Source organism: Hyperoodon ampullatus (genome assembly GCF_949752795.1).
Source record: "Hyperoodon ampullatus genome assembly, chromosome: 14".
Classification (NCBI taxonomy): Eukaryota; Metazoa; Chordata; class Mammalia; order Artiodactyla; family Ziphiidae; genus Hyperoodon; species Hyperoodon ampullatus.
In genome coordinates, this window is record NC_136927.1 from 40228528 (window position 1) to 40254658 (window position 26131).

General features: G+C 37.0%; 1 protein-coding gene across 3 annotated transcripts in view; it reads left to right on the forward strand.

The window, feature by feature from the left end:
• Nucleotides 1–1736: 1736 nt before the first annotated feature.
• The window catches only part of RBBP6 (RB binding protein 6, ubiquitin ligase), a gene marked incomplete at its 5' end in the record, with an annotated part of 31796 nt that continues 7401 nt past the window's right edge, over nt 1737–26131 (forward strand). For 2 of the 3 annotated variants that reach the window (XM_079718605.1, XM_079718606.1), the window contains 14 exons: nt 1737–1902; nt 6469–6568; nt 9301–9337; nt 13767–13811; nt 15910–15998; nt 16116–16212; nt 16565–16704; nt 19421–19593; nt 21052–21155; nt 21274–21611; nt 24034–24130; nt 24239–24317; nt 24428–24482; nt 25810–25878. In XM_079718605.1, coding sequence (XP_079574731.1) covers nt 1737–1902; nt 6469–6568; nt 9301–9337; nt 13767–13811; nt 15910–15998; nt 16116–16212; nt 16565–16704; nt 19421–19593; nt 21052–21155; nt 21274–21611; nt 24034–24130; nt 24239–24317; nt 24428–24482; nt 25810–25878 — 1589 coding nt within the window. Of the gene's footprint in view, nt 1903–6468; nt 6569–9300; nt 9338–13766; nt 13812–15909; nt 15999–16115; nt 16213–16564; nt 16705–18363; nt 18478–19420; nt 19594–21051; nt 21156–21273; nt 21612–24033; nt 24131–24238; nt 24318–24427; nt 24483–25809; nt 25879–26131 lie in introns of all 3 variants that reach the window. The other variant, XM_079718604.1, reaches the window with a different exon arrangement.

Sequence of the window (26131 nt, forward strand, 5' to 3'; positions counted from 1 at the left end):
GGCCATGGCTCACGGGCCAAGCCGCTCCGCGGCATGTGGGATCCTCCCAGACCGGGGCACGAACCCGTGTCCCCTGCATCGGCAGGCGGACTCTCAACCACTGCGCCACCAGGGAAGCCCCCAAATACTATTTTTTAAACAACATTTTATAATATAACCGAGGAAAGTAAGGCACAGAAGACTAAAATCTAGAGTCCCCACAGCTAGGATTCCAACCCAGACAACTAGGCTCCCGAGCGTGAAAATACTGTAAAGCGCTTACCCCCATGCTTAGCCCAATAGTAAGAGCTCAATGTATCTTTACAGTAGTGGTTGTTATCAGTTCGAGCCCGGGGCTGCTCCAGAATTTCTCCTTAGGAAGAGCTTTAGGTAACCAGTTTGTTGTAAGAGGAAGCTAGGGGGTGCTTGCATAGCAACCATAGTTTACTGCATTTCAACCATAATGCTTATTTAAATTGGGCAGAGGAATCGGTGGTTCCCCCCCCCCCCTTTGAGGCAGATGGTTTCTTCCGTTCCCCCGGATGGTTTAGGTTCCGCGCTCGAGAGTCACACAGCGCGGGGTCACGTGGGCGGGCCGGTGCGCTTTGTGACGCCGCAGGCCCCGCCCTTCGTCCCGCCTATGAGCGCACGGCAGGCCCGCCCCGCGCGCGCCGCCCGTGCAATCCCTGCTTAAGAGACCCCGGAGTGGGGCGCTCGCCCGAAGCCAGGCCGCGTCCGCCATAGTGGTTGCCTTGGCGGTGTCGCCGGCACCTGGCGAGGGCCCGAGAGCGGCAGGGGGGCGAAAGAAAAAGGGAGTCGGCGGAGCCTTCGCCGTTGCCCGGCGGTTTCCGGGCCTAATCTTGTGGTACTGGGCCGAAAGGCGACGGGAGCGAAAGGCGAGAGAAGCGCGGAGCACTCAGCAAGAGGAAGCGTCGGGGAGCCTCGGCGGCGTCGCCGGGGTCAGCCGAAGCCCCCCGGCCGCTGGCTGGGGCCCGGGGTGGTGAGGAGGCGCTGCGAGGCCTAGCCGAGGCCTATTACCGGCTTTGTGTCTGAGGCGGCGTTGGCGGCGGCGGGGGGGAGGCGGAGCTCGGGGCGGCCTGCGGGAAGGCCTCTCCTCCGCCGACCGCGCGTTTCGGCCTAGGCCGCGGGGCCGCCCGTGGCCTCCGGGGAGCAGGTGAAAGGGGTCTGTGTGTGGTGGGGGCCTGGGCCTGGGGCAGCCGACGCCGGTCGTCCGGAAGCCAGGAGGAGGCGAGAGGCCGCTCGTGGACTCCGGGCCTAGGCCCTCTCCCCTCAACCGTCTCCCGGGGCCTGGGTCACCCCCGTCCACGGAGAGAGAGACCAACCGGGAGGTGCGGCCGCGCTATGGACCCCTGACCCCGCGGGGTCGCTCGGACTTTAACGTGTGGACTGACCGCTACTGACTGCACCGCCTGCCCCCGTCTCCTGCCGGCCCTTAGCATGAGCGAGGGGAACCCAGCGGGGTGACATTGTGCCCGTTGGCGGATTCGCTTGCCCCCTGCCCCGTCCCCGTCCGCCTCCTCCCACATGAAGCGATTCTGAATATCCGGGGTGGGGGGTTCTGGATTATTGTTTTTACGAACCCCCGCTTGTGGCTGGGGGGGTTATTTAATCTGAGGCCTTAGGGTCCTTCGGTGTCTCTTGAGTATTCTGTGTGTGTACATATTTTGCTCTTAAGTTTATACATACATTGAGCGTGTCCACGTCTCCTCGGTGAACCTGAGGAATCCTTTGGCACCATGTCCTGTGTGCATTATAAATTCTCCTCTAAACTCAACTATGATACCGTCACCTTTGATGGGCTCCACATCTCCCTCTGCGACTTAAAGAAGCAGATTATGGGGAGAGAGAAGCTGAAAGCTGCCGACTGCGACCTGCAGATCACCAACGCGCAGACGAAAGAAGGTAAGAGCCACAGGGGCTCCACATCCTCGCTGGTGGAAGAGAGATGCTGGTGGCGAGGTGCCTGGCAGGAGACTAACCGCCATGATGTCTCTTGTGGGACTGTTCGTTCGAACACTTTGGGGACGACTTTCATTGATAGCCAAGGGTTGCAGCAGTCGGCCCTGGAGTTTGACTTACTTGATTTCTGCGTACTTGGATCATCTGGAACAGGCTGATCCCCAATCGTGCAAGTCTGATGATTCCTCCCAAATGATTTTTTAAAACGAGGATTTCCGTGGCACAGGATGCGGGTGTTGTCCAGGTTCTCTGAGTGCTTGCCCTGGGGCGTTTTCTAACCTGTTTTTCTTCAGAAGGAGGGGAGGAGCGCATAAGCCAGGCTGCTTATTTGTTAAAGCAGCACTAGAGATACTTTGCTAACTTTCTAACCTAACCACGTTTGGGGGTTTAATGGCAAATTCTATGTTCTCTTCTCCCTCCCCTGATTTATTTAGTTAGTTTTAATTTTTGGAGTTGCCTGCGTTGTGGTGAAAGATCCTCACTTTAATGTTTCAGAAGACGTAATCCAGCCAGTCTTTAATGTTAGAATTGCTTTTGGAACTTGGTATATTCCGGTGTGACCACTTTTGTCTTGTGTGTAAATTCCAGAATTAGTAATGCAGTAATTAGGTAGTTGAACTCTTAGTTCATCACATTACTCTTAAACTTTAGCAATTTCGTAAAGATCAAAAGTACAGGTTTTTCCTTTTTTTAAAATAGTAATTGCTAGACTTTACGTAATGATGTTGATACTAGGATACTGAAAAATAGTCGGCTGCTACTATATGAGTAGCTTATTTATAGAAGCCACTCATTGGAATCTTTAAGTTCTTTCTCCTTTTTAAAAGCATTTTGTATAATATTGAGAATGTAGCATAGGTATGAGAATGAGACAAAATGGCCTTTTCAGATTCTGGCTTTGAACTTGTTTTGGTTTCTTTTTCTCATTACTGTAATGCTGATGTGTAGTTTTTAGTAGGTCAGTCTTTTGAGTTTTACTGATGGGATGAGAAGTAAAGTGAAGTGCTAGTTAGGGTATTTCATTGATCACTAAATTTGACTTAAGGTGGAACATGGGTTCTTTTAGTTGAAATTTGGGGGGGCTCCACGTCTAGCATATAGTTTGGTAGGTAGAATAACTCTTGTTATGTACAAGAGCTGTTTTCCATTTATCAGTACATCCAGACATAACTATAATTGTGTTATGTTAAGAAACAGTACTACTGGCATATCACAACTCAAAAATACTCAATAAGGAAGAATTTTATATACTCACTTGCTAACACGTGAAAGAATAGTCTCCACTTCCCCCCGCCCCCCTTTTTTCAGTGTATCAGACCTAAGGGACACTTCATGTGAGGCTTTGGTAATTGTAATTATGTGGGAAAATTATTGGGGATCATGAACAGTTGAGAAACAGCTTTTAAAAATATTATTCAAGAAAATACCTTAAAGAAGATATTCTTTAAGGCCACAAAAGCATCCCTTAAGCATTATAGTCACGCTTAACAGAACAGATGGATTTACACGAATTTTAGGCCATCTTGATATGTTAGTGATACTTAAAGAATGAGAGGAAAGAAAATATAAATGAAATTAGAGAATTAAGGCAATTTTAATCACATATTACGCAATTTCATATTTTACTGGAGTATAACAGGATTTAAGACTAGACTTTGTCCATCTTTTCCACCTAATAATTGATAACAACTTTGTTAAACTGGAGTAAATTATTGTTGATGGAATTCTTGCCCATGAATTTAAGAGTTTTGTCATGTGTTGTTTTTTTTTTAAGCCAGGAAATTATATGATACGTTATTTTTACAAACGCTGAAAGCAGGGAAGTGCTTTGCTCAGCAGCATATTTTTTATGTATTTGTGAACTGTCATTATTGGAGAAAGCTTTGCTATTAGATTGGTTAAGAGAAGTGAAAATTTGCATCTTATGCAATCCTCAAATTAGGAGAGAAAAAGATATCTAGGCACTTAATGAGTTTTATGAGAAATAGCATCCAGTGTCACAAGGCAGCTGAGTAAGAATGCCACTTGGTTTTAGCACCGTCCAGTGAATTAAATAGGATGGAATAAATATAGCTTCATAGTTAGGAGATTGCCTAGGAAAGAATGCCAAACTGGATCACTTCCGTTTGTTTGAATTAATGTTTCTATAAAACATTCCTTACAGTTTTGGAAATCTGTCCATGTTTAGGACTCTTATATCTTAATTAGACTAAAATGCTTGGATCAGAATTTCATGTTTTAGATTTAAGAATTCTTCTTTATTTCTAGACTGTATTTCAAAATGAATCTCAAATTATCTTTTTGAATGTTTTTCCTGAATAAACTTGTTTTCCTAATTTTCTGCTTGTTTGCAATCCCCCTCCAAACACACACACACACACACACACAAAACAAAACAAAACAAAACAACCTTTATCCTGAACTTAGTGTGAAAGATTTGGAAGCTGAGGATGAAGTATTTTCAAGACTGTTTCTCCATTTCTTAAATTCATCTTGTTTTTCATTTCATCCATAGTCTTCATGTTTTTGGATCCGAAATGACAGTGTTGCATAGAAAGGGTCTTTTGAAGCTAACAGGCTACTTATTAAGGAGGTGTTTAAAGGGTAAGAAATCATCAGTGTAATTCAGATACTTTAAAAGGTCAATTAGAAAGCATGTGGCATCAGGGCACCAGACTTTAAGCTTGACAGAGCACTGTGTTGATCAAATGAATAAGTTGGCTTGGAGAGCTCATGAACATATTTGCTATTTGTTCCCACAGTGAACTCTTTTGAGGGTTGTTACATAGGCAGAAGCTTAACTGTCCCGTGTTTGACACCAAGTTTTGGTTCCAGGATTTTTAAAAGATACCCCATCTCCCCTGCTCCCAGTTTTTCTTACTCAGAGCTTGCTTGGAATTTGGGACTATCCTGAACTATCCAAAAGATAATGATGGTAGTCTTACATTGGTATGTGAAATCTAGGAAATTGCATCACTCTAATTGGAAACTTGTGAAGATACAGCTTACACTACCTGAAATATACTGAAAAGAGCCCTTTCCTGAACAATTTAGTTTATAACAGGAAATAGTGTGATTAAAAATAATAGAGCTGATACATATATAGAAGCTTAAAATGCTTACTTACATATGTGATAAACTTAAAATAATTAGAACAGTGGTAGTCAGCCCCTAGGTGCTGAGTAACGTTAGTGAATCAGGTAAACTCAGTAATCTTAAAAGAGTGAACCCTGATACCTGATTGTGTGATTAAGGGAGATGGGTACATTTTTACATGTCTCCCTGTAGTGGATTATTTTTCTTTTTGGTAATTTTACAAATTCCTTTCATAGCAAATCTTTTTTTTTTTTTAACCATAGTTGAACTCATTGGTCCAGCTTCTTTTTTAATTTCATTCTTAGAAAAGTATTGCAAGCAACAGTCCAAAGAGTAGAAAAATTCTTCCTCCCTGTTTGTCTTCTGAGAAAGTGACATCCTTGTTCATCCAGTTGCTTAAGCCAGGAACCCAGGAATTCATGCCTGATTCCTCTTTCACCTTCGTCTCTGCCCCCGCATCCATCCGAAAGCCTTCGTTCTACCTCAAAACACTCTTGACTCTTCATTTCTGTCACATTCCAGAACAGATCATTACTCTCTCTTACCTAAACTACGCAACAATCTCCTTATTGGTCACCCTGTTTCTATTGTTCCCATGCAGGTTCATTCTCCACGTAGATACCAGAGTTATCTTTGTTTTTAATATTGTTTTTAAAATTGTCATCATTTTTATTTAAAATCCTTCAGTGACTTCCTGTTGTACTTAGAAACAAGATATGAATCAGTATATATAATGTGTACCTTTCTACCTGTATTTCAAGTCATTCTTTCATTTTCATCAGCTCTTCTGGCCTTTTTGTGTCATTTTTTCACATGCTTTTCCCTCTCTCTGAAACATTCTTTGTCCGGTGTTTTTGCACATCTTGCTGGCTTCTTAGTCTCACCTGTCAGTTCCTCAGAGGGGCCTTCCTTGAATCAACATACCATCCAAAGTTGCATCCACTTTCAATTCTTTATTACAAAGCCCTTTATTCTGTATTTGAAATGTGTCATATTTTAATTTCTTACTGTGTCTTCCCCAGTAATACTGTGTTTAGGGCCTAGGAGAGATAGAATGTTTGCATTCTAAATAACAGCTTTTTCTCATATAGTTCAGATGTTCTGCATTACTGGCTAAATAGAGAATGACTTAGTCTTACTGAGATTTGGGGTTCCACAAAAGTAGAGGTGCCAGAGCCAAGAACCTGCTGATACTATTGGGTGTCCTTTTAAGAGAAACCCCTTATGGCTATGGATATTTGTTCTGACAATTTCAGTAATCTAGATGCAAGGAGCATGTAGTTATTAATACTCCTTTATATTTAAGATCATTTCCTGTAACATTTATGTCTGGTTGAAGTTTTCTATTTCTTGAGGACTATGACTTATCCAAATCCCAAATAGAAATTCAAATCTTTATCTTTTTATTTACAGAATATACTGATGATAATGCTCTAATTCCTAAGAATTCATCTGTAATTGTTAGAAGAATTCCTATTGGAGGTGTTAAATCTACAAGCAAGACATATGTTATGTAAGTATTTATTAAATCCCATGTTTAAGTTCTCAAAATAGACTTTTTTTGTGAGAAAGAACAAGTATATTTTAGAAGTGAACTCATTACTTTACCCTAATAAGTATGTCTTCTTAATCCTTAAAATTATGAGGATGAGTTTGTTTTTTCCTAGTTTCTTCCCCCAGCTAACTTAACCTCTAGTTAGGAGTAAGAGCTATTAGAAAGATTTTTTGCCCTGTATAGGTAATATTTACAAAGACAAGAAAACGATGTTCAAATTAGTGAATAAATATTTCTGAACCCTTCTTTGGTTTTTATTTGCCTGTACACTTTTTCCCCCTACCATTTTTTCACTACAGAAATGTATGTTAAGTGTCTTAAGAGATCTGTCCTAAATATTTTGTCAGCATCAAGAGTATTCAGTAATGCTAACATTTGTTCCTAATCAGTACGGGGCTTTTGTTGGAAAGCGACCACAGACACTGGAATCAGACTTAGGTTTGACTCCATTTACTACTTCCCACCAGTTGTGTGAAGTTGTATTTGGGTAAGTTACCTAAAGTCTGTGACTCAGATTCCTCAAAATAAAATAGGGATATGAGTATTTAACTCCAGGGAGTTGTAGGAATTAAATAGTGCCTGGCACATGGTAAATGCCCTTTATTGGAGTAAGAATGTGGTAATATCTTAAGAGTGGTCTAGAGCTTAAGAAATTCACTAAAGGGGCAGGATTAAAACTTTATATCTAACTTTCTCTGCTTTCTTGAAATTTCAGTGGTAATAACAATTATAATATGTGAAAAGGGTAGCAACTTGAGCTATTTAAAGCGTAGAGATTTTTACTTAAAGGTGAGGTAGCCTTACTTGAAATTTTGGCAAATTCTGCTTTTGGTCAATGAAACATTCTGGAATTTGCCAGTCCTAGGAAATGGAATGTGTTCTTGGAATTGAGGGAAAATAGTCATTTCCTGGAGCTTTACCTCATGTGGACAAGTTTTCTAAGAATATTCTCATTAGTTTAGTGTAAAGTTATATATATTCCATACATTAACGTTTGGAGCTTCTTTTGTGTCATATCTTCTGTATAGCAACAACTTAAAAAGCTGAATACTTTTTTTTTTCTGTAAATACCAAGTGAACTATGTGCCTTTAACTTTACATAATTTTGCGACATTGTAAGAGAATAATTAATTCCTAGAATCTAGTGTGAAGTTATTCCTTAATTTACCAAGTGCTTTTTAAAAATAGCAAATGTTCGATTTCAGTGATTTTTTTGATATTCAGAGACTTTGGGGAGAGAATTGTTCAAAGTATCAATACTAGGGAAAATAGTTGCCCCTTAAAGAATTAAATGTGAATTCACTATGTATATGATTTCCTTTGTAATATACTTGCCTCTTGAAGTGCCTTTGAATTTGTTGAGCAAATACTAGTAAATTAAAACTTCATTTTTATCTCAGGACTTCCAAATCATGCACAAATTTAGAAACTCCATACGCTGTCTGACATTTCTTTGTAGTCAGGATAGCATAAACTTAAAACTAAAACTAAGCCTTTAAAGGCTGTATTTTAGCAACTTGACCCTTGTTCCCTTTTCTGTGTGGACTTTTAAAGGAATTTCTCCTTGAGCTTATTTGTGTATGTATTTTAAAAATCAATTTGTTCACTTCTCCATAACCAACTTATTTAACTTATTCTTTTAACCAAAATACTCTGTCAGAATGTTGATTTTTTTGGAACTTAGAATTCTTATTTAGTCTTTGGTCATTGTCTTGAGACTTTTTTAAAAAATTAAACTGCCGGGCTTCCCTGGTGGCGCAGTGGTTGAGAGTCCACCTGCCGATGCAGGGGACACGGGTTCGTGCCCCGGTCCGGGAAGATCCCACATGCCACGCAGCGGCTGGGCCCGTGAGCCATGGCCGCTGAGGCTGCGCGTCCGGAGCCTGTGCTCCTCCGCAGCGGGAGAGGCCACAACAGTGAGAGGCCCGCATACCGCAAAAAAAAAAAAAAAAAAAATTAAACTGCCAACCTGTCTTTCTGGATTTGAAATTTAGTTTTTTGAGTACAGCAGTTTCTCAGGGATCCAAATTAAAAAATGTTAACAACAGTGGTCTTGCTTTAAGGAAATCCGATGTATGAAAATTCACATCTGTACCTATTAAGAAACTGAGGAATAATATTATTATTCAATCTATTAAGAAATAACGACAGGGCCTCCCTGGTGGCGCAGTGGTTGAGAGTCCGCCTGCCGATGCAGGGGATACGGGTTCGTGCCCCGGTCTGGGAGGATCCCATATGCCGCGGAGCGGCTGGGCCCGTGAGCCATGGCTGCTGAGCCTGCGCGTCCGGAGCCTGTGCTCCGCAACGGGAGAGGCCACAACAGTGAGAGGCCCGCATACCACAAAAAAAAAAAAAAAAAAAATAACGACAAAGTTTCTTAAATAACAAAATCCTCATACTACCTTTCAGAAAACATTTATTGTATAAGTGGCAAGATACACACCTATTCTAGAATTCCCCAGTATGGATTTTTTTTTTTAAACCAGAAATGCATCTTAAACTGTTCAAAGGTAGTAAAGATTAATCAAGGTAGTGTGTTTATTACTTCTGAAATTGGCTGTTTTAAAATCTTTATGCCAAGGAAAAATTGTGTTCCTAAAAATATGTGATTAGAGAGATGTTTTTATCACAAAAATTCATTAATAGCTACTCACAGAGAGCTAATGCTGTTTTTCTTTTTGTCGTTTTAGAAGTCGAACTGAACCAGTGATGGGAACTTCAAAAGCAGTATGTAAAAACACAATCTCACACTTTTTCTACACATTGCTTTTACCTTTATAATGTAGCTGTGAAGTAAATCATTTTAGAACTTAATATCCAACTGATCATAGTACATATTGTAAATAAAATGTATTTGATTACAGCTCAGTTGAATATGGATATATATGGCATAATTTGCACACTTTATTTTGTAGAAATGGGTAGTTTGTGCCCAAAAAGCACTGTTTCATATTAAATATGATAGCATTCTTCCTGTATGACGCTGTGTTGTACAGTTAATGTATGATCTTTTTTTAGATCATGTAGGTTTTACACTAATGAACATGGTAACATGTTCTACATCTGTCTGTCTATAGTTAGTATTTTGTATGTATGTACAGGCTGTTGTGTGCTTTTTGTTTCTTGCAATAAAAAATGTTTGGAGTGTATATTTTGCCATTTTCACGTTGTATCACTTAGGTTTTCTTTTTTTTGGTTTTTGGTTTTTTTTGTTGTTTTGTTTTTTGGTTTTTTTTACTGCCTGATTGATGGCTTTGAAAAATGCATTAGCAACATCCAAAGCATATATTTAAGGTTTGATGCTTTCTCCAATTTCAGACACGTCATAGAAAAGAGCTTTCCAGAGACCATTGATGCAGCTTTTATTATTTAGTTTTGCTTTATTTGGCAATTTTGAGCTCCTATTCTTTGTTTATATCTGTACTGTAAAATGAAACCTGGAATTGGGCCCCCTACAAGTATATCAGTGTCTCGTCGATGATTTTGATGATTTTATACAATTGAGTACATCGTTCTCAAGTTTTAACAGAGGTCTTCTACTTCTCTAGTCTGCTCAGTTGTCCAAATTAAGATATTTCCTCTTTCTCATAAGATATTAAAACGCTGCATTAATTGTAAGCCAGCTGAAAGCTGTAGCTTATCAAAGGTAACTCCCCTTAACCAGGGTAACTTCTTAACCTTAAGCATGACACCATTTTGACTTTGAGCTTTTAAGTAAAAGGTAGCAACATTCCTAAGTTGTGGGGTGAAACATCCGTTTCAGAACAGAGATCTGTAGTAATTGGGTTCTGTAAAACTTGATGGTTCTCTAAACATTTGACTGCTCAGGCTTGATTTGTACACAATACAAGATGTCTGAAATCTTCACATAGAATTTAAGGGTATTGCTTGCTGTTTCAACTTTATCCTTTTAAAATGCTACTGATCTTTTAATTATGTATCAGGCATTTCACTAACCTTGGATCATTGGATCTTAAACATGATAACATAGAATATCTGAACTTTGGACTTGTTCTCTATAAAGTATATGGCCTTTAGTTCTCATAGAACTAAATATAGTGATTCAAAAATCACAACTCTTAGTGTTTTGGGGGGTTTTTTCCCCCCTCTTTGGGGTATATGGGGTTTTTGGGGGGGGGGTTTTTTTTTTAAAGCGTAATGCTGTAAAGACTGTCCACAGTTTCTGTTTTGCTGGTGATTGGTTTAAAACTGATTTTTATGTATCCAAATGCTAGCACAAATCAGATTGACTATACTGGTGACTGTAGTAGTTAATGTAACACATTTTGTATAAAGTACATTTTATATAGTATTTAAACTAATTCAGATGAAGTTTTATTTCTTGAAAGCAATTATTTCCTTTTTGTTTATTAGCATGTGTATAAACACAGATCACATGTTCATAAATAAAGTTAACGTTCTTTTAGCCTTGTGTGTTCCCTGGCATGTCTGTATTACACTTACAAGAAGCAGTTTATTTTATGCTTATTTAGGTTTCTCTTTTCTTTCTTTTTAAAAAATAACTTTAAAAGTGGCTTTGATTTTTAGGTAGAATAATTTTAAGTGGAGATATTAGGTAACTTAATATCCCCATCATTTATTTGCTTGGGGTACATTTGCTGACATTTAAGATTTGAGAGAATATATTCATAAAGTGTAATTAGTGCCCATCCTAGGCAACTTATGTGTATTGTGCAAATTCACAAAAGCCAATTAAGACAGAATCACTAAACCAGATTTTAAAATTCTAATTAGTAAAAATAAATGTATGTACACTTTTGGTAATTTAAGCCAGCTCTAATCAAGGATGACTGTTTCTATCTATATTCCACAAGTTTTGTTTGTAGTCATCCTTCTATGTTGGTACTCCAAAGCTGCGGGTTCTTCCTGCTTACATTTTGTAAGATCCTTTAATTTCAAGCAAATATAGTTTGCATAAAAGATTTCAGATTCTTGCTTCCAGATGCAAGACCACAAATTAGATGTGAGAATGTGGGTTAATTTTGATGTCTATGGTGTGCATTAATCAGTATTTTTGGAGAGTACTTTTTTTAAGTAGCGTTTTTTTTTTTAATCTGAAAGTTACTGTATTTATTGATGTCTAGTACGTATAAATTCCTAGTTTCTAAAGCATTTCTTGTCGGCATTTTACACTTATTTCTTAGTACCTTGCTATATGTAGAAAACAATTGGATGCCTTTCTAAATTTGTGGTAAATTTGACTTGTGTATTATAAGGTATTAAAGTGTTATAGGGATTATTTGGTGGAAAAAGGTGATTTAGATGCTGTTGAATATCTGAAACCACTTTTAACCAGATAAATAAATATACACTACTAATAACAAGTTGGCAGAAATCTAAAAGAAAGGATAGGAAAGCCCAGCATAATAACAAAAAGACAGCTATATCTTAGGAGTGGGAAGAACAAGAAAATGTTAGTTTTTTAGTTCCAACAAGAAAAAAGGGTGATATAACTGATTGCTTTCTTTCTAAGGAAATGATCAGTATGCATATTCTAGGCAGTAATAGGCTATTTTTAAAGGCTATTAATTTCATTGATTGACAGCAGTTTGTTCAGTCCTTGTTTCTTAAAATTCAGGTAATTGCTGGTTGATATATCAATAAAATGTTACCCTCTTCAAAATAGATTGAATAGGTCAGAATTTGTTCTGGATAAAAATAGTCTATTTATGTGTTCTTTCAATTTTTCTTTTTTAAATTTACCTCCTGAGATACTCGTTCTTTAAGGAAAGAACACTTCAAAGCTGCACGAGAGTGAGAACCCACTGGTGGGTTATATGGCTAGGAATGTATGTGGGATTAGTGCATTATGGACTCTGTAGTCCCTCAATGTGGAGCTAAGAACCTTTTGTTTAAATAAACATCCCAGTAATAATATCCATCAAACTAACTTTTAAAGCTCTTAAGATATTTATAAGATGTATTTTAAATTTAGCCAACATCAGTTTTGTTTCCATTTATTGAATTACTGTTGTGGTGGGCATTGGGCTAAAAACTTCATATCGAAACTGATTACATTTCTGTTTGGGGCTCTAAGTCATGCTGCCTTTATTTTAATACTCTTAGTTCTCTGGAATACCTGAAAAATACAAGATGAAGACTCACTTTTTCTTCTTTGATGCAGACATCTTGTTACATTCTCTCTATTTTAAAGAAGAGTTCTGACCAATAATGCATGAGAAATTTATAACATGTCGAATAAGCAGCCCACTTACTGCATAGGAAGCTAATAATGTGTTCATTTTGGTACACTTGTAGGGAAATCATATCTTTAGAGTTACAGGCCGAAGGTGTGTGCATACACACATACATAAACATTTTTTTAAAACTGATATTAACATATTCAGGGGAACAATAATGAAGAAGTTTTAAATGTCACATTTGAAAAAAAAATTTTTAAAGCCCTTTTATATCCATGTTTAATACTTGCTCTGTTTGATTAAATTAACTTTCTTTTCTCTGCATATTAAAGTCCATTCTGTAACTGCTCTGTTTGCCCTGCCCCGGGGTACCTTTTGTTTCCCTTTATTTGGCTTAACATCTTTGCCCTGATAAAGCTGTGGTTTCTTTGGCAAGATTAGCTATTGTTACTCTTTGTATGGGAGAATAAATGAACTTATTCAGACTGAGCAGTACATACTCAAAGAAGAAAAAAGTAGCAATTATCTGGGACCTGTTTTATTAAAGCAATTATCTGAGCCTTTAAAGAGCTGCTTGTTTTTACAATGTTATATAATGGCGTTTCGGGAAAGTTCGAAAGATTTCTTATTCTCTCTTCTAGTGTACATTGTCTTGAGCATTATCAAATTTAGAGACCATTGATAGACATGGGACTCTTACTTAGTAAACCACCACTCTGAACAGTTTTCCTATGTGATATAGTTTTCTTTACCCTGTTTTCTCATTGTAATTGAGTCCCTATCAACGGTTAGCCTTTATTTGCTGTATGTGGGATGTGTGGAGAAGGATAAGTGGGGTGAGTTACATTTCAGCTTTAAAACAAGATAACATTCTTTAGAAAACGTCTAAGAAAAATGCCCAGTATTTGAACATTAAGTGGCAGTAGGGACTAAATGATCACTTTCAGATGTTTTCAGTGTGGAACTTGAATGTGTGTTTAATTTTTTGTGAACAGATTGATGACTCTTCTGCATCTATTTCTCTGGCCCAGCTTACGAAGGTATATATATATATATATATATATATTCTTGAAAATATAAATCTTTTTCTAACATCATATTTTTTGTTGTTGTTGTTTAATGTGGAACAATGTTTTAAGAGGGGTTGGGGGAGGAGATATTTTGCAGACACATTGTACATACTATTACTATCCTGTAAAGAGTAGTTGCTGTTTTGAGAAGATAGGGGGAGTATTTTGAAATCAGCTTCACCTAATGTTGGAGTATTGTTCATCTTCAAGACAGAAGAAACACATGAAGCTCCACTTACTCGCTTTTTTCCCTCATACATTTTGTTTAATTATACATTGGAAACTAACAAATTTCTGGAGGAATTCCCTGGTTTTGGCTGTAAATTATGTGGACTTTACGCAGCCAAAATAGAAGCTTTCCTTTACACGGACGATTGCGTGGTTATTTCTTGAATATTTGAATTGATCCCTTGAAGGTCAACATTTTAAATGTGATACAATTGTTTCTTTATGCTATAGACTTGTAGTCTGTCTGCATTAGAAAAAGTTTTAAACAACCTAATTTGTTTGAACACAGACTACATGAATTGTGTAAATGTATAAAGTTGTTTGCAGGAATATACCGATGTGTATGTTTGGCAGAGGGGAAAATTGTTACCTCCTGAAATCATTGTATATGCCATGTTTTGCGATAAGATTGCTTGCAATTTTCTGCTCAACAATGTGTACCTTTTGTTTGGGAAAGCACTAGTGATGGATTAATTTTTAAAACAATAGACTTAGTTTGCAAATTGTGCCATTAGGGGGGAAAAAGGCAAATATTACAGATCAGGCAGATTTTTGAGGGCCAAGAAGCAAGTTTTCCAGTTTTCCGAAGATCTTTTTTTTCCCTGCTATCATAAATGTAAAACCAAATTTAGCAACCGAGGTTAATGAGTTAGATGAGTTTTCCATTAGTGCTGTCCCTATCTTGTCATTGGCTTTGTTATAGGTTTTGTCCTTATCCCCTAGAATGTATCCGCCAAAATGTCCTAGTAACAAATACAGCTTTTTAAGCTCCTGTTGTGGGAAAAGTAAACATTAAAGTTGATGATTCTAAAGCATGAAGTGGGCTAAAACCAATCTCTATAATTTTTTAATGCAAAGTGGTTTAGCATAGAGTTAACATCTTTAGCAACTTATAGTTCACTGTTTTAATTCATGTGTACTGTAAGGACCATATTTGAGTTTTGGTCTATTCCTACCATTGTTTCTTTGTGGGAAGCAGTTGGGGAGTTTTGGAGGTTTGGGGGATTTTTTTTTTTTTTTAACTATTTGTAAGTTACTGTTTGGGTTCAAACAAATTAGTTGTTCAACATCTGTAATCCAGTTTTCTGTAAATGTTGCTGTTGTTCTAAGCTCTGTTAATGTTAAGCATTCTTTGTATATAAAATTACAATAAAGTGTTAAAACTGGTTGCTTGTTTTGTGGATGAATGTAAAGCTAAAACCTAATGAATGGCTGATATGAGTGCTAGATGCTTGAAGATTCAAGTTATTAGGACTCACTCCCTTAGACCCTGCTTATATCTAGACTATTGTATGTAATACCTTAAAGTTCATAAATCTTTGGAGAGTTGGATTTAAAATTTGAATGCTCAGTGCATGTGCTTTGCACTTAGTTTGAAATTTGATACCACTACCTAAAGAGCCTTCTCACTTGTAGTATCTGCTGCATAATATGTTCAATTGTTCTACCCCCAACCCTACCTCCAAGTTATATGCTTGACATTTGATGCTTAATGCTGTGACACTTGAACTATTTTTAAGACTTAAAAACATCAAGTGTTTCTCTCCTAGCTTAGTCTCAGTTTTTAACTCTTAGAAGAGTAGTATGCAAATCTTAAATGTAAGGTACAAACAGGGTCTAAGGTTTGAGTGCCCCCAGAAAGACTTTCTTCAGCACCATAGACACCCAAACATCATGTAATGACCTAACGAACTCCCAGTGCATCTTCTAGGTTATACTTGTAAATGACTTTTTATGCAAGATTAGATACTGCTCTTTACAGGATGAGTGGTGTTGTCTTTGGCTGTGTGGTCTTAAATGTGTTTCTAATGTGTGTGTCAAATAATTACCTGTTAAACAGACTGCCAATCTGGCTGAAGCCAATGCTTCTGAAGAAGATAAAATTAAAGCAATGATGTCGCAATCTGGCCATGAATACGACCCAGTCAAGTAAGTTCATAAATACTTCATACTAATAGGTACCTTGGGGTGGGGTTCCCCCCCCACAATATCAGAAGCATTTTTTTCAAGTCTTTGTGTACATGTAATTTTTTTTTCCCCTTTCAGTTACATGAAGAAACCTCTAGGTCCACCACCTCCATCTTATACTTGTTTCCGTTGTGGTAAACCCGGCCATTATATTAAGAATTGCCCAACAAATGGGGTAAGTTCAAAGTAGAAGCTATGATACACCTTATTTTTCTTAAAATTTTTTCTTAGCCATATTATTTTTCTTGGTAAATACTGCCTTCTCTATTACAATGGCAAATGAGCATAGCTTTTAGAGCCAAACTGCCAGGCTTCAAATCTTGACACTGCTACTGAGTGAGCAAGTTACTTGATTTCTCCAAGCCTGTTATTTCTTCTCTGTGAAATGGAGGTAATAATAGTACTTGCCTCACATGGCTGTTGTGAGGATTAAATGAGATCATATATGATAGCACTGTGTGTTAGCTAATACTAAATAAAGGTAACTGCTTTATCTCTTCCTCCTCTCTCCTTTCCCATACATATAGGATAAGAACTTTGAATCTGGTCCTAGGATTAAAAAGAGCACTGGAATTCCCAGAAGTTTTATGATGGAGGTGAAAGATCCTAACATGAAAGGTGCAATGCTTACCAACACTGGAAAATATGCAATACCAACTATAGATGCGTAAGTATTCAAATTAGGTATGATCTATGGAGACTATAGTCAGTCCAGGTGATAGTGTTTTATTTAATCTTGGGCTTGTAAGTTGGCTACTTGGATTCCTTATGAACGTTGTATACCAAGACTTAGTTTCCACATGTTGCATTTCTGTGTTAAGAATGAGAGGCTGCAGTCTGCTCCATTTAAAGCAAATTTAAAATGGATTTGGGGTTTTTTGCTGCCAGTGAGTGCCACTTCCCTTGTGGTCTTCTAATTTTTCTTTTTCTGTCATTCCCTGCTTTCTTCCTCATTCACATACATACTCCCACATAGTCTTATATGCTGTTTGCATCCTTTAAAAGAACAAGACAAGTATCTTAAACTTTCTGAGAAGCAGGAGGCTTAAGAATAAAAGTTCTGCAAGATATCAAGGCAAATTTAAGTGCCAAGATTAAAGGAAATGCTGAGGTATCTTGAATAAGTTTGGATATACTGTGTGAGTCTTAAGATTCTGAAGTGTGGTTTATTTTATAAACCATTAGTTCAGATCAGCTATAGCTCTATAAGCTATACCTTAATGCTTATTTTTAATGTGTTTTCAGATTTTATTTTATGAGCCAATTTTTAATGAAATGAATAGACAGTAAACCTAGAGGCATAGTTCAACTAGATAACTTCCCATTTTATATGCTTTTATTAATACATTTAATTACCTTTTTGATTACCATCAACAGTTGTAAACTCTCACAATATAAAACACAATATTAAGTGTTCTTTGGAACATGGTTCGCTAACTTAATCGTGCATAAGAATCTCTTACAAAAGTGTGTTAAACAACCTGGGTACCCTGCCCCGCCCCCAGGGATTATATGTTGAGACTCTGAGTCTGCATTTTTTAACAAGTCCTCGAGGAGATTGTGAGTTTAGGGGATCCTTAGGGCATACCTTGAGAAACATCAATTTAGAGAATAGACGTCCATGTTCTTAGTGACAAAATGTATATTAAGAACAGTTTTCCTCAGCTTCATGCTATATTGTCAGATGTGGTGAGCAGGTAAGGATGATGAAAATGGCTATGCTTACAGAATGATACTGAAAAAAGATTGTGTTTTTGAGTAGGTAAATACATTGTTTTTGAGTAAATACACTGTTTTAGTTCATAGGTAAGAATTAATGTTTTCCTGAACTCCCAACCCTGCTCACTTTCTCAACTTCACTCCCATCTATTTTTTATCAGTCTACCATCCTGTGTTTTTGTGGTTCATCTTAGAGCAGTTTGTTGTTACGCTGTTTCTAATTCAGACATTTCATACATGATTCCAAACAGCTTTAGGTTGAAATTGATGACCTTTACAGACACAATTTAAGAGCAGACGGCTACATATTAATATAATATGTAGATATAAAAGTATTTAAATAGAAATTTGTGTTGGAAAAATTAACATCACCTGTGAACCCCTACTAATAATTAACTTCATTGCTTTTGAATACTGAAATACAAAAGCCCATTTGTGCCAAACACACAGCAAATACTGGGGAAAATGGGAACCCAAATATTTTAAATGAAACTTTCACCCTCTCCACTAACACCACTGATAAGCAACTTAGACTCTTCTTCTGTTTCTTTTTCTATCCTCTCTTCTCCTCTTTTTTTTTTTTTTTTTTCTTTTCTCTCTTGGGCAGTGGGAGACTCCTCTTTCACAAATTGGGAACAATGGGGCATAAGCAAATTGATACATATTTCTGGAATCGTGGTGATGTCTATGGAGCAACTGCAACACAAATAACACACCTAAGGTACCCTGCTCTGTCCAGATGAGATTCTTTCATTTTAGCATTGAGATGAACACACTGTTCCTGAATGAAACAGAAAGGATTTCTCTGAGAATTCCTGTGTTTTACAAATGTGCCTGATTACAGAGAAGATGAGGGTGTTGGAAGCAGTGGTGATAAGTCTGAGAATAGAATATTTTGGTTTTTTATATTTAATGTATTTAATACCCAACATTTCTGCAAAGTACATGTCTATGAAAAATGGACCTCCAAATATCTAGTGAGGTGTTCCTTTAAATTTTTTACACATATTCTAAATATTTAAGTCATGAATATTTCTTAATTGACTATAAATAGATTAATCTCTCTTAATGTTAAGTATAGTAGACCACAGTTTTGAAGTCTAATTCTGGCTATTAATTACTGGTGTGATTAGTGACATATTTCCCTTGAATTATCCCCCTTAATTGTGTAATGTCAGTTCCAATTTTAGTTTCCCATATTGTGGTATTCACATTAGTACCTTCACAGGTTTTGGGGACTGTTAGACTATGGAGGAAGAAAAAACAATTTTTTTCCCCCAAGAAACATGGTAGTAAAGAAAATAGTGATTAGGGTATTGTCATAGCTTAAGCTCAAATCCCGTCTCTGCCACCCATATAAATATAACTTTGTGGCACTGATTGTGTCACTCTACTTCTCTGGCTCTCAGTTCTTAGAGTTACAGATTCGAAGATCCTTTTAGCCACTTTGATAGCATTTTTTTTCTTTTTTGTTATACTTGTTTAGGATTTTGTTTTATATGTTTTTGCTCAGGGGAGGATGTTCATAACTTCTCCCTTATTTTGGGAGGTACACACTTATGTAAACTGATTTGACATTGTACTGAATTATAAGTACCCATTATAAATTTTTTTGGAAATACTTTGCCTTAACAATGTTAAAACACTAAAACTTCCTTTTACAGAGAAGCATATGCAATTGGAAAAAAAGAAAAACCACCTTTTTTACCAGAGGAACCATCATCATCTTCAGAAGAAGATGATCCTATCCCAGATGAATTGTTGTGTCTCATCTGCAAAGATATTATGACTGATGCTGTTGTCATTCCGTGCTGTGGAAACAGTTATTGTGATGAATGTAAGAAATGTTGAATCTTTGACAATACATAATTTAGAGTATGTGTATTTCCTTGGAAAGGCTGTTAGCAATATTGTATATTTTAATAATAAAATATGAATTATTGATAAATTAATCAATGAGCATTTAATAACTTTGTTGCCACTTTTTAAAAAAAAAAACCAACAACCTCTTTGTCCTTTTAAATATTAGAATTGACCACCTTCTTTACCTTCATCACGGTGACTTTACTGAGGTTTTATAAAATGTCGGATTTTTATTTCCTCTGTTTTAAATGGTATACAGAAATGTAAAAGCCTTTTGGGCTTTAGATATTCCAGAAGTACTTTTAAATCATATCTAAGTCCCTTTCTAGGAATGTGAAAAATAGCTTATTCTAAAATTCTTAAGTGTGATTGAGAACTACTCTGTAAAGATATTACCCAACATTTGCCAGGGGGTTACTTGTGACTTTTGTCTCGAGTCATTTATATTCTATTAGCACTTGATTTTTTTCTGCCACTTATCTTAAGTTTGTCCCTTCTTACCCAGGTGAAAATGATGTCATCTGAAAATTTCATTGCTCAGTCCTGCTCTGGTCTTTATCATTTCTAAAGATAGTCTGGGGGGACTTCTCTGGCAGTCCAGTGGTTAAGATTCCACACTTCTACTGCAGGGGATGCAGGTTTGATCCCTGGTCACACGGCCACAAAAAAAAAGGTAGTTTTGGAATACAAATCTTTTTTATGGGGCCTCTTCAGTGAAGACCAAAGTCAAGAAGAGGTCACTTAAGACTTGTTTCAGAGTGCGTCTTGAATTTAACAGACCACTTATGATTGGATTTTTTTGCAACACTGAAGCATAGTCAGTGCATCTATAATTTAGTATTGGTTCTTACCTGCTGTGCTATAGATGTCTCTGATTTCTTTGCCTGAATAATGCTTCTATTATTTATAATGCCCTTTTCTAGTGATGCTTTTTTTCTTAGCACCACATACCTTGTGGGATCTTAGTTCCCCTACCAGGGATTGAACCCGGGCCCTCAGCAGTGAAAGTGCAGAGTCCTAACCACTGGACCACCAGGGAATTCCCAAGTGATGCTTTTTTAAAAGCCCTATATTAGCCATATAATGTTTTTGTCTCTTTCTAGACTTTTTTTTTTTTTCCCTATAATATTCCGATTACTAGCTAAACAAAGAGAATGGTATTTGGGAAAGAGCATCTTTTCTCTCAGTTTAAATGTTTGTTTAGCTTATATCCATTACTTCTGTTTCTAAGGTAGAGAGAGGTTAGAGCAGAGGAGTGCTATCAGGTGAGAAATTTTACTTTTAAATTTCTTAATCTAAGAATAGAAATGGTTAGTGACGTGTGCTTGGAAAACAGTAATGTAACTGAACACATGTAAACTGTCTTTAATTCATTCAGTAAAAACTCGGTTCCTAACTATGCTTTTGTTAATATTTAAAATCTTATACATAGGTATAAGGACAGCTCTCTTGGAATCAGATGAACATACATGTCCAACGTGTCATCAGAATGATGTCTCTCCTGATGCTTTAATTGCCAATAAGTTCTTACGACAGGTAGCTATATTTGTATCACTTTTTATAAAAATTTAAAAAAAATCTTTTAATTGATTTAACCGTACTTGAGTAAATACTACATTACATTTTTCTGCATTTTTATGTTTGGTGTCCGTAGGCTGTTAATAACTTCAAAAATGAAACTGGTTATACGAAAAGACTAAGAAAACAGTTACCTCCACCCCCACCTCCAATACCACCTCCAAGACCACTCATTCAGCGGAACCTACAACCTCTGATGAGAACTCCAATATCAAGACAACAAGATCCTCTGATGATTCCAGTGACATCTTCATCAACTCACCTGGCTCCATCAATATCTTCATTAACCTCTAATCAGTCTTCCTTGGCCCCTCCTGTGCCTGGACATCCATCTTCTACCCCAGCCCCTGTACCTGATATAACTGCAACAGTCTCCATATCAGTCCACCCAGAAAAATCAGATGGACCTTTTCGGTAAGTCTATGTATTTCTCACTGTTAGGAAACAAGTGAGATCAGTGATGCAGTTTTTTTTTATTGTATATTGCTTTAACAGTTGTTTTAGTGACCTTCAGTCTGTTGCATCCCACTGTGCTCAGTAAGGTGGGTGACTTGTAAGAAATGACCTAGTCTTTGGGAATTCCCTGGCAGTCCAGTGGTTAGGACTTGGCGCTTGCACAGCTGGGGCTCATGTTCGATCCCTGGTCGGGGAGCTAAGATCCCACAAGCCACATGATACAGCCAAATTAAAAAAAAAAAAAAAGAAATGGCTAAGTTTTACTGGAGGAACAGACAAATGAAGGAGATTAATTTGCAAATTATTAAGCATCCCAAGGTCAAAAACTATACACATTGCCAGCAAGTCACATTAGATGTTGAATAATAGCCCATAACAGCTCTGCAGTTCACAAGAGGGAGAGGTCACTTATGGTCACCTCTTATGGTGGTATTAGAAAACAGTAGACTTCAGCAGAACTAAGAACAATTTGGATAAATAGAGAAAGGGGATGAAATACTGGTAGAAGTAGAGAGGTCAGAAATAATTGTTTTGGAGTATAATTACGTAGGAGAGTAGTGAAAACTCATTTAAATCCTACCACTCCTGAAATGAAAGGGACCTTTATAGTCCAATGGCTCATAAAGTCTTAAAAAATCAACCAGCTTTTAAAAAGTAGATGCCAGGGGTTTGTTCCCAGAAACAAAATCTTTAGGAGTAGGACCTTTACAAGAATATTTAAGAAATCCCTGCAAAGTATTATATATAGGATGGATAAACAAGGTCCTGCTGTATAGCACAGGGAACTATATATTCAATATCGTGTAATAAACCATAATGGAAATAAATGTGAAAAAGAATGTATATATATGTATAACTGAATCATTTTGCTGTACAGCAGAAATTAACAGAACATTATAAATCAACTATACTTGAATAAAATAAAATTTTTTTTTTAAATCCCACTTACCTAGTTCAGCCTTTTATTTGATTAATAGCGGGAATAAGGCCCAGAGAGTTCATTGACTTATCTAAGGTTACCCTTTTGATTTAGTAGTAGAGGTGGAAGTAGAATTTACTCTTAATCCTTTATTTATTTTGTCTCAAGTGTTTTTTTTTTTTTTACTAGTCTTAAAACTGAAACAATTTCTAGCATATCTACCATAGATTGTACTTGTTAAGGAGGCTTCTTCATTTTACATTTCACTTACATATGAAGAACTCGTCAAAAGTCCAGTCCTCTCTCACTTTCCCCAGAAGTTTTCATCATCTTTGATGTAACTCTTTTTTTTTTTTTTTTTTTTTTTTTTTTTGTGCGGTACGCGGGCCTCTCACCACCGTGGCCTCTCCCATTGCGGAGCACAGGCTCCGGACACACCGGCTTAGCGACCATGGCCCATGGGCCCAGCCGCTCCGCGGCATGTGGGATCCTTCCGGACCGGGGCACGAACCCGCATCCCCTGCATTGGCAGGTGGAGTCGCAACCACTGTGCCACCAGGGAAGCCCGTAACTCATCTTAATGCAACTGTGATGGATAAACAATAACAAGATGTGGTTTTGTTTTTTGGTTTTTTTTTGTGGTACGCGGGCCTCTCACTGTTGCGGTCTCTCCGTTGCGGAGCACAGGCTCCGGATGCGCAGGCTCAGCGGCCATGGCCCACGGGCCCAGCCGCTCTATGGCATGTAGGATCCTCCCAGACCAGGGCACGAACCCCTGTCCCCTGCATTGGCCGGCGGACTCTCAACCACTGCGCCACCAGGGAAGCCCCAACAAAGTGTGACTTTTACTCTTTTTTTTCCTTTGATAATTTTTACTCATTACATGCGGAAGTAAACTTTATAATCCTATTATCATAGATTATGTATTCCCAAAATAAGAATATTTGTGTAATGCAGACATTTCCTTCAGGTCTATTATTTTTCAGACTTTGCAAGTATTATATATAGAGGCCTCTTTAATATGACTCAAATCTTTGTAACATGGAATTTTTTTTTCAAAAATATGGAAAATATTGCCTATTTTTTTCCAGTTTTATCGAGAAATAATTGACATACATCACTGTATAAGTTGAAGGCATACAGTACAGTGATTTGACTTAACATATATTGTGAAATAATTACCACAGTAGGTTCGGCTAACATCTGTCTTCTCGTGTAAATACAATAAAAAGGAAAAAAAATTTTTTCCCTTGTGATGAGAACTCAGGATCTATGCTCTGAGCATAGTTCTAAAGCATAGAACTCAGGATCTATGCTTTCCGATATACCGTACAGCTATGTTAGCTATAGTTGTACATTACGTCCCAATTACTTATTTATCTTATATAACTGGAAGTTTGTAGCTTTAATCCTCCATTTCTGGTGACTTTTTAATGTATTGTAAATTATATTATTATCTAGGGATTCTGATAATAAAATACTGCCAGCTGCAGCGCTTGCATCTGAACATTCAAAGGGAGCCTCTTCAATTGCAATTACTGCCCTTATGGAAGAGAAGGTAAGTTTCCCTGGCTTTTAAATTTGGAGATTTTTTTTTATTATTATTATTACAGTAGAGTTTTTTGTTTTGTTTTTTTAACTATACCTTTTTGTGTTTTTCCTAAAGGGTTACCAGGTGCCTGTACTTGGAACCCCATCTTTGCTTGGACAGTCATTATTGCATGGACAATTGATCCCCACAACTGGTGAGTAAAATCATTTTGGTTTGAACTTTTTTCCTTAAAAAATAATTATAACTTTACTTAACCTGTAATTTTATATTTACTTATTGGTTTTGTTTATTTTTGTTTCCAAGGCCCAGTAAGAATAAACACTGCTCGTCCAGGTGGTGGTCGACCAGGTTGGGAACAGTAAGTATATGTCTCAAATAATCTTCAGATGATTGCTTTCAAACCAGATAATGGAAATTACAGTCTAAGCAGTGTGTGCTGAGTGTCTTTTATTGTAAACTCCTCTTTTATATGCCACGTTAACACAGTTTTTATGTAAAATGTCACAAATTCAAGACTCTATGGAGAATTCTTCTTAAAAAATGAGTAATTCTTTTCTGTAATAATAAGATGTAAACTCATGTAAATTCTTTTTACTTTTATGACTTAACAAATGGTCATCTTGGCAGAATCTCAGTTAATGAACAGATAAGAATTACTTGAAAGAATATTTTAAATACTGAATCAGTTATTATGCTAGTAGATTAAACTTTCCTCTTTAATTTGAATGTTTTTGATTTGAGTAAATAAACACATAATAAGATTAAAGTCTACCAAACACAAAATTTCTCATTTTGACTAGCTATGTTAATGAAATTTTATTGCATATTAAAATCTATAGGGTGTGGGAGACACTGCTTTGTGAATGATCCCTGGTGTTCTCCTTACTTGGTGCAAGTAATAAATCCTTCCGTCTCCCAGAAGAAAAAACAAAAAATTCTTTAGGGTATGATTTTCTACCCTGAAGTACTAAGAACTTTGATCTTCTGTAGGATGTTCTATGGCATTAAAAATCAGATTTATTTATTGTTTTTATACAATTATTTCTGTTTATGTAACCCATATAAATGGGCTCATATATTTATGTAAACTGGCTTATATTCTAAGACTTTAATCTTTTTGTTTGAAAGATAAACCAAACTTCTTATAGAAAAAGTATGTTAGAAAAAGTATGTTAGTTGAGAGACTAGCAGAATATATCAGTAGAAAGAACACAGGATTTGGAGACAGACCTGGGTTTGAGTCCCAGCTCCTGCATTTGCTAGCTATATGACAATGGGTGTGTGATTCTACTTCTCAGCTTTCATTGCCTCATCTGTAGAATTGAAATGGTGCTACTTACCTCACATGTCAAATGCCTCTGCATAGTGTCCAGCAGATAAAAGAGCTCTTTGCCTTTTCTATAACAATAAGTTCATAGAGTAACTTATAGAATGCTAATTAGAATACATTACATAAAATATATATTGAAGCCTAATTGTTAAGCTTATATAATATGTTAATCAGAAAGAATATTTAATTTTAAGTAAATATAACAGTTGCTCATATCTCTGTCTGAAACAAGTTTAAGAAGCAGGATCAGGGAGTAAGGAAAAGTTTTCAGAATAGTTAAAATAGGTATGTTAAAGTCTACACACGAAAAGGTGTGTGTAATACTCAAGCCTATTTTATCCTTCTTTCCACACAGTTCCAACAAGCTTGGATATCTGGTTTCTCCACCACAGCAAATTAGAAGAGGGGAGAGAAGCTGCTACAGGTAGGCTTGCTAAAAATCTTGAAAAACAGTAATCGGATGACACACTGAAAAATATAACACAAATTAATGCACAGTAGTGGTAGGGGGAGTGGGTTCATTTGGTTTATACTTTGCTCACTTAAATCTTAAGTAGTTGCCCTTAAGAGGCCTATAAAAGAATAGATTATATTTAATATTTTTTATATATATATAAATATATTTATTTTTGTCTGCGCTGTGTCTTCATTGCTGCGCGCAGGCTTTTTCTAGCTGC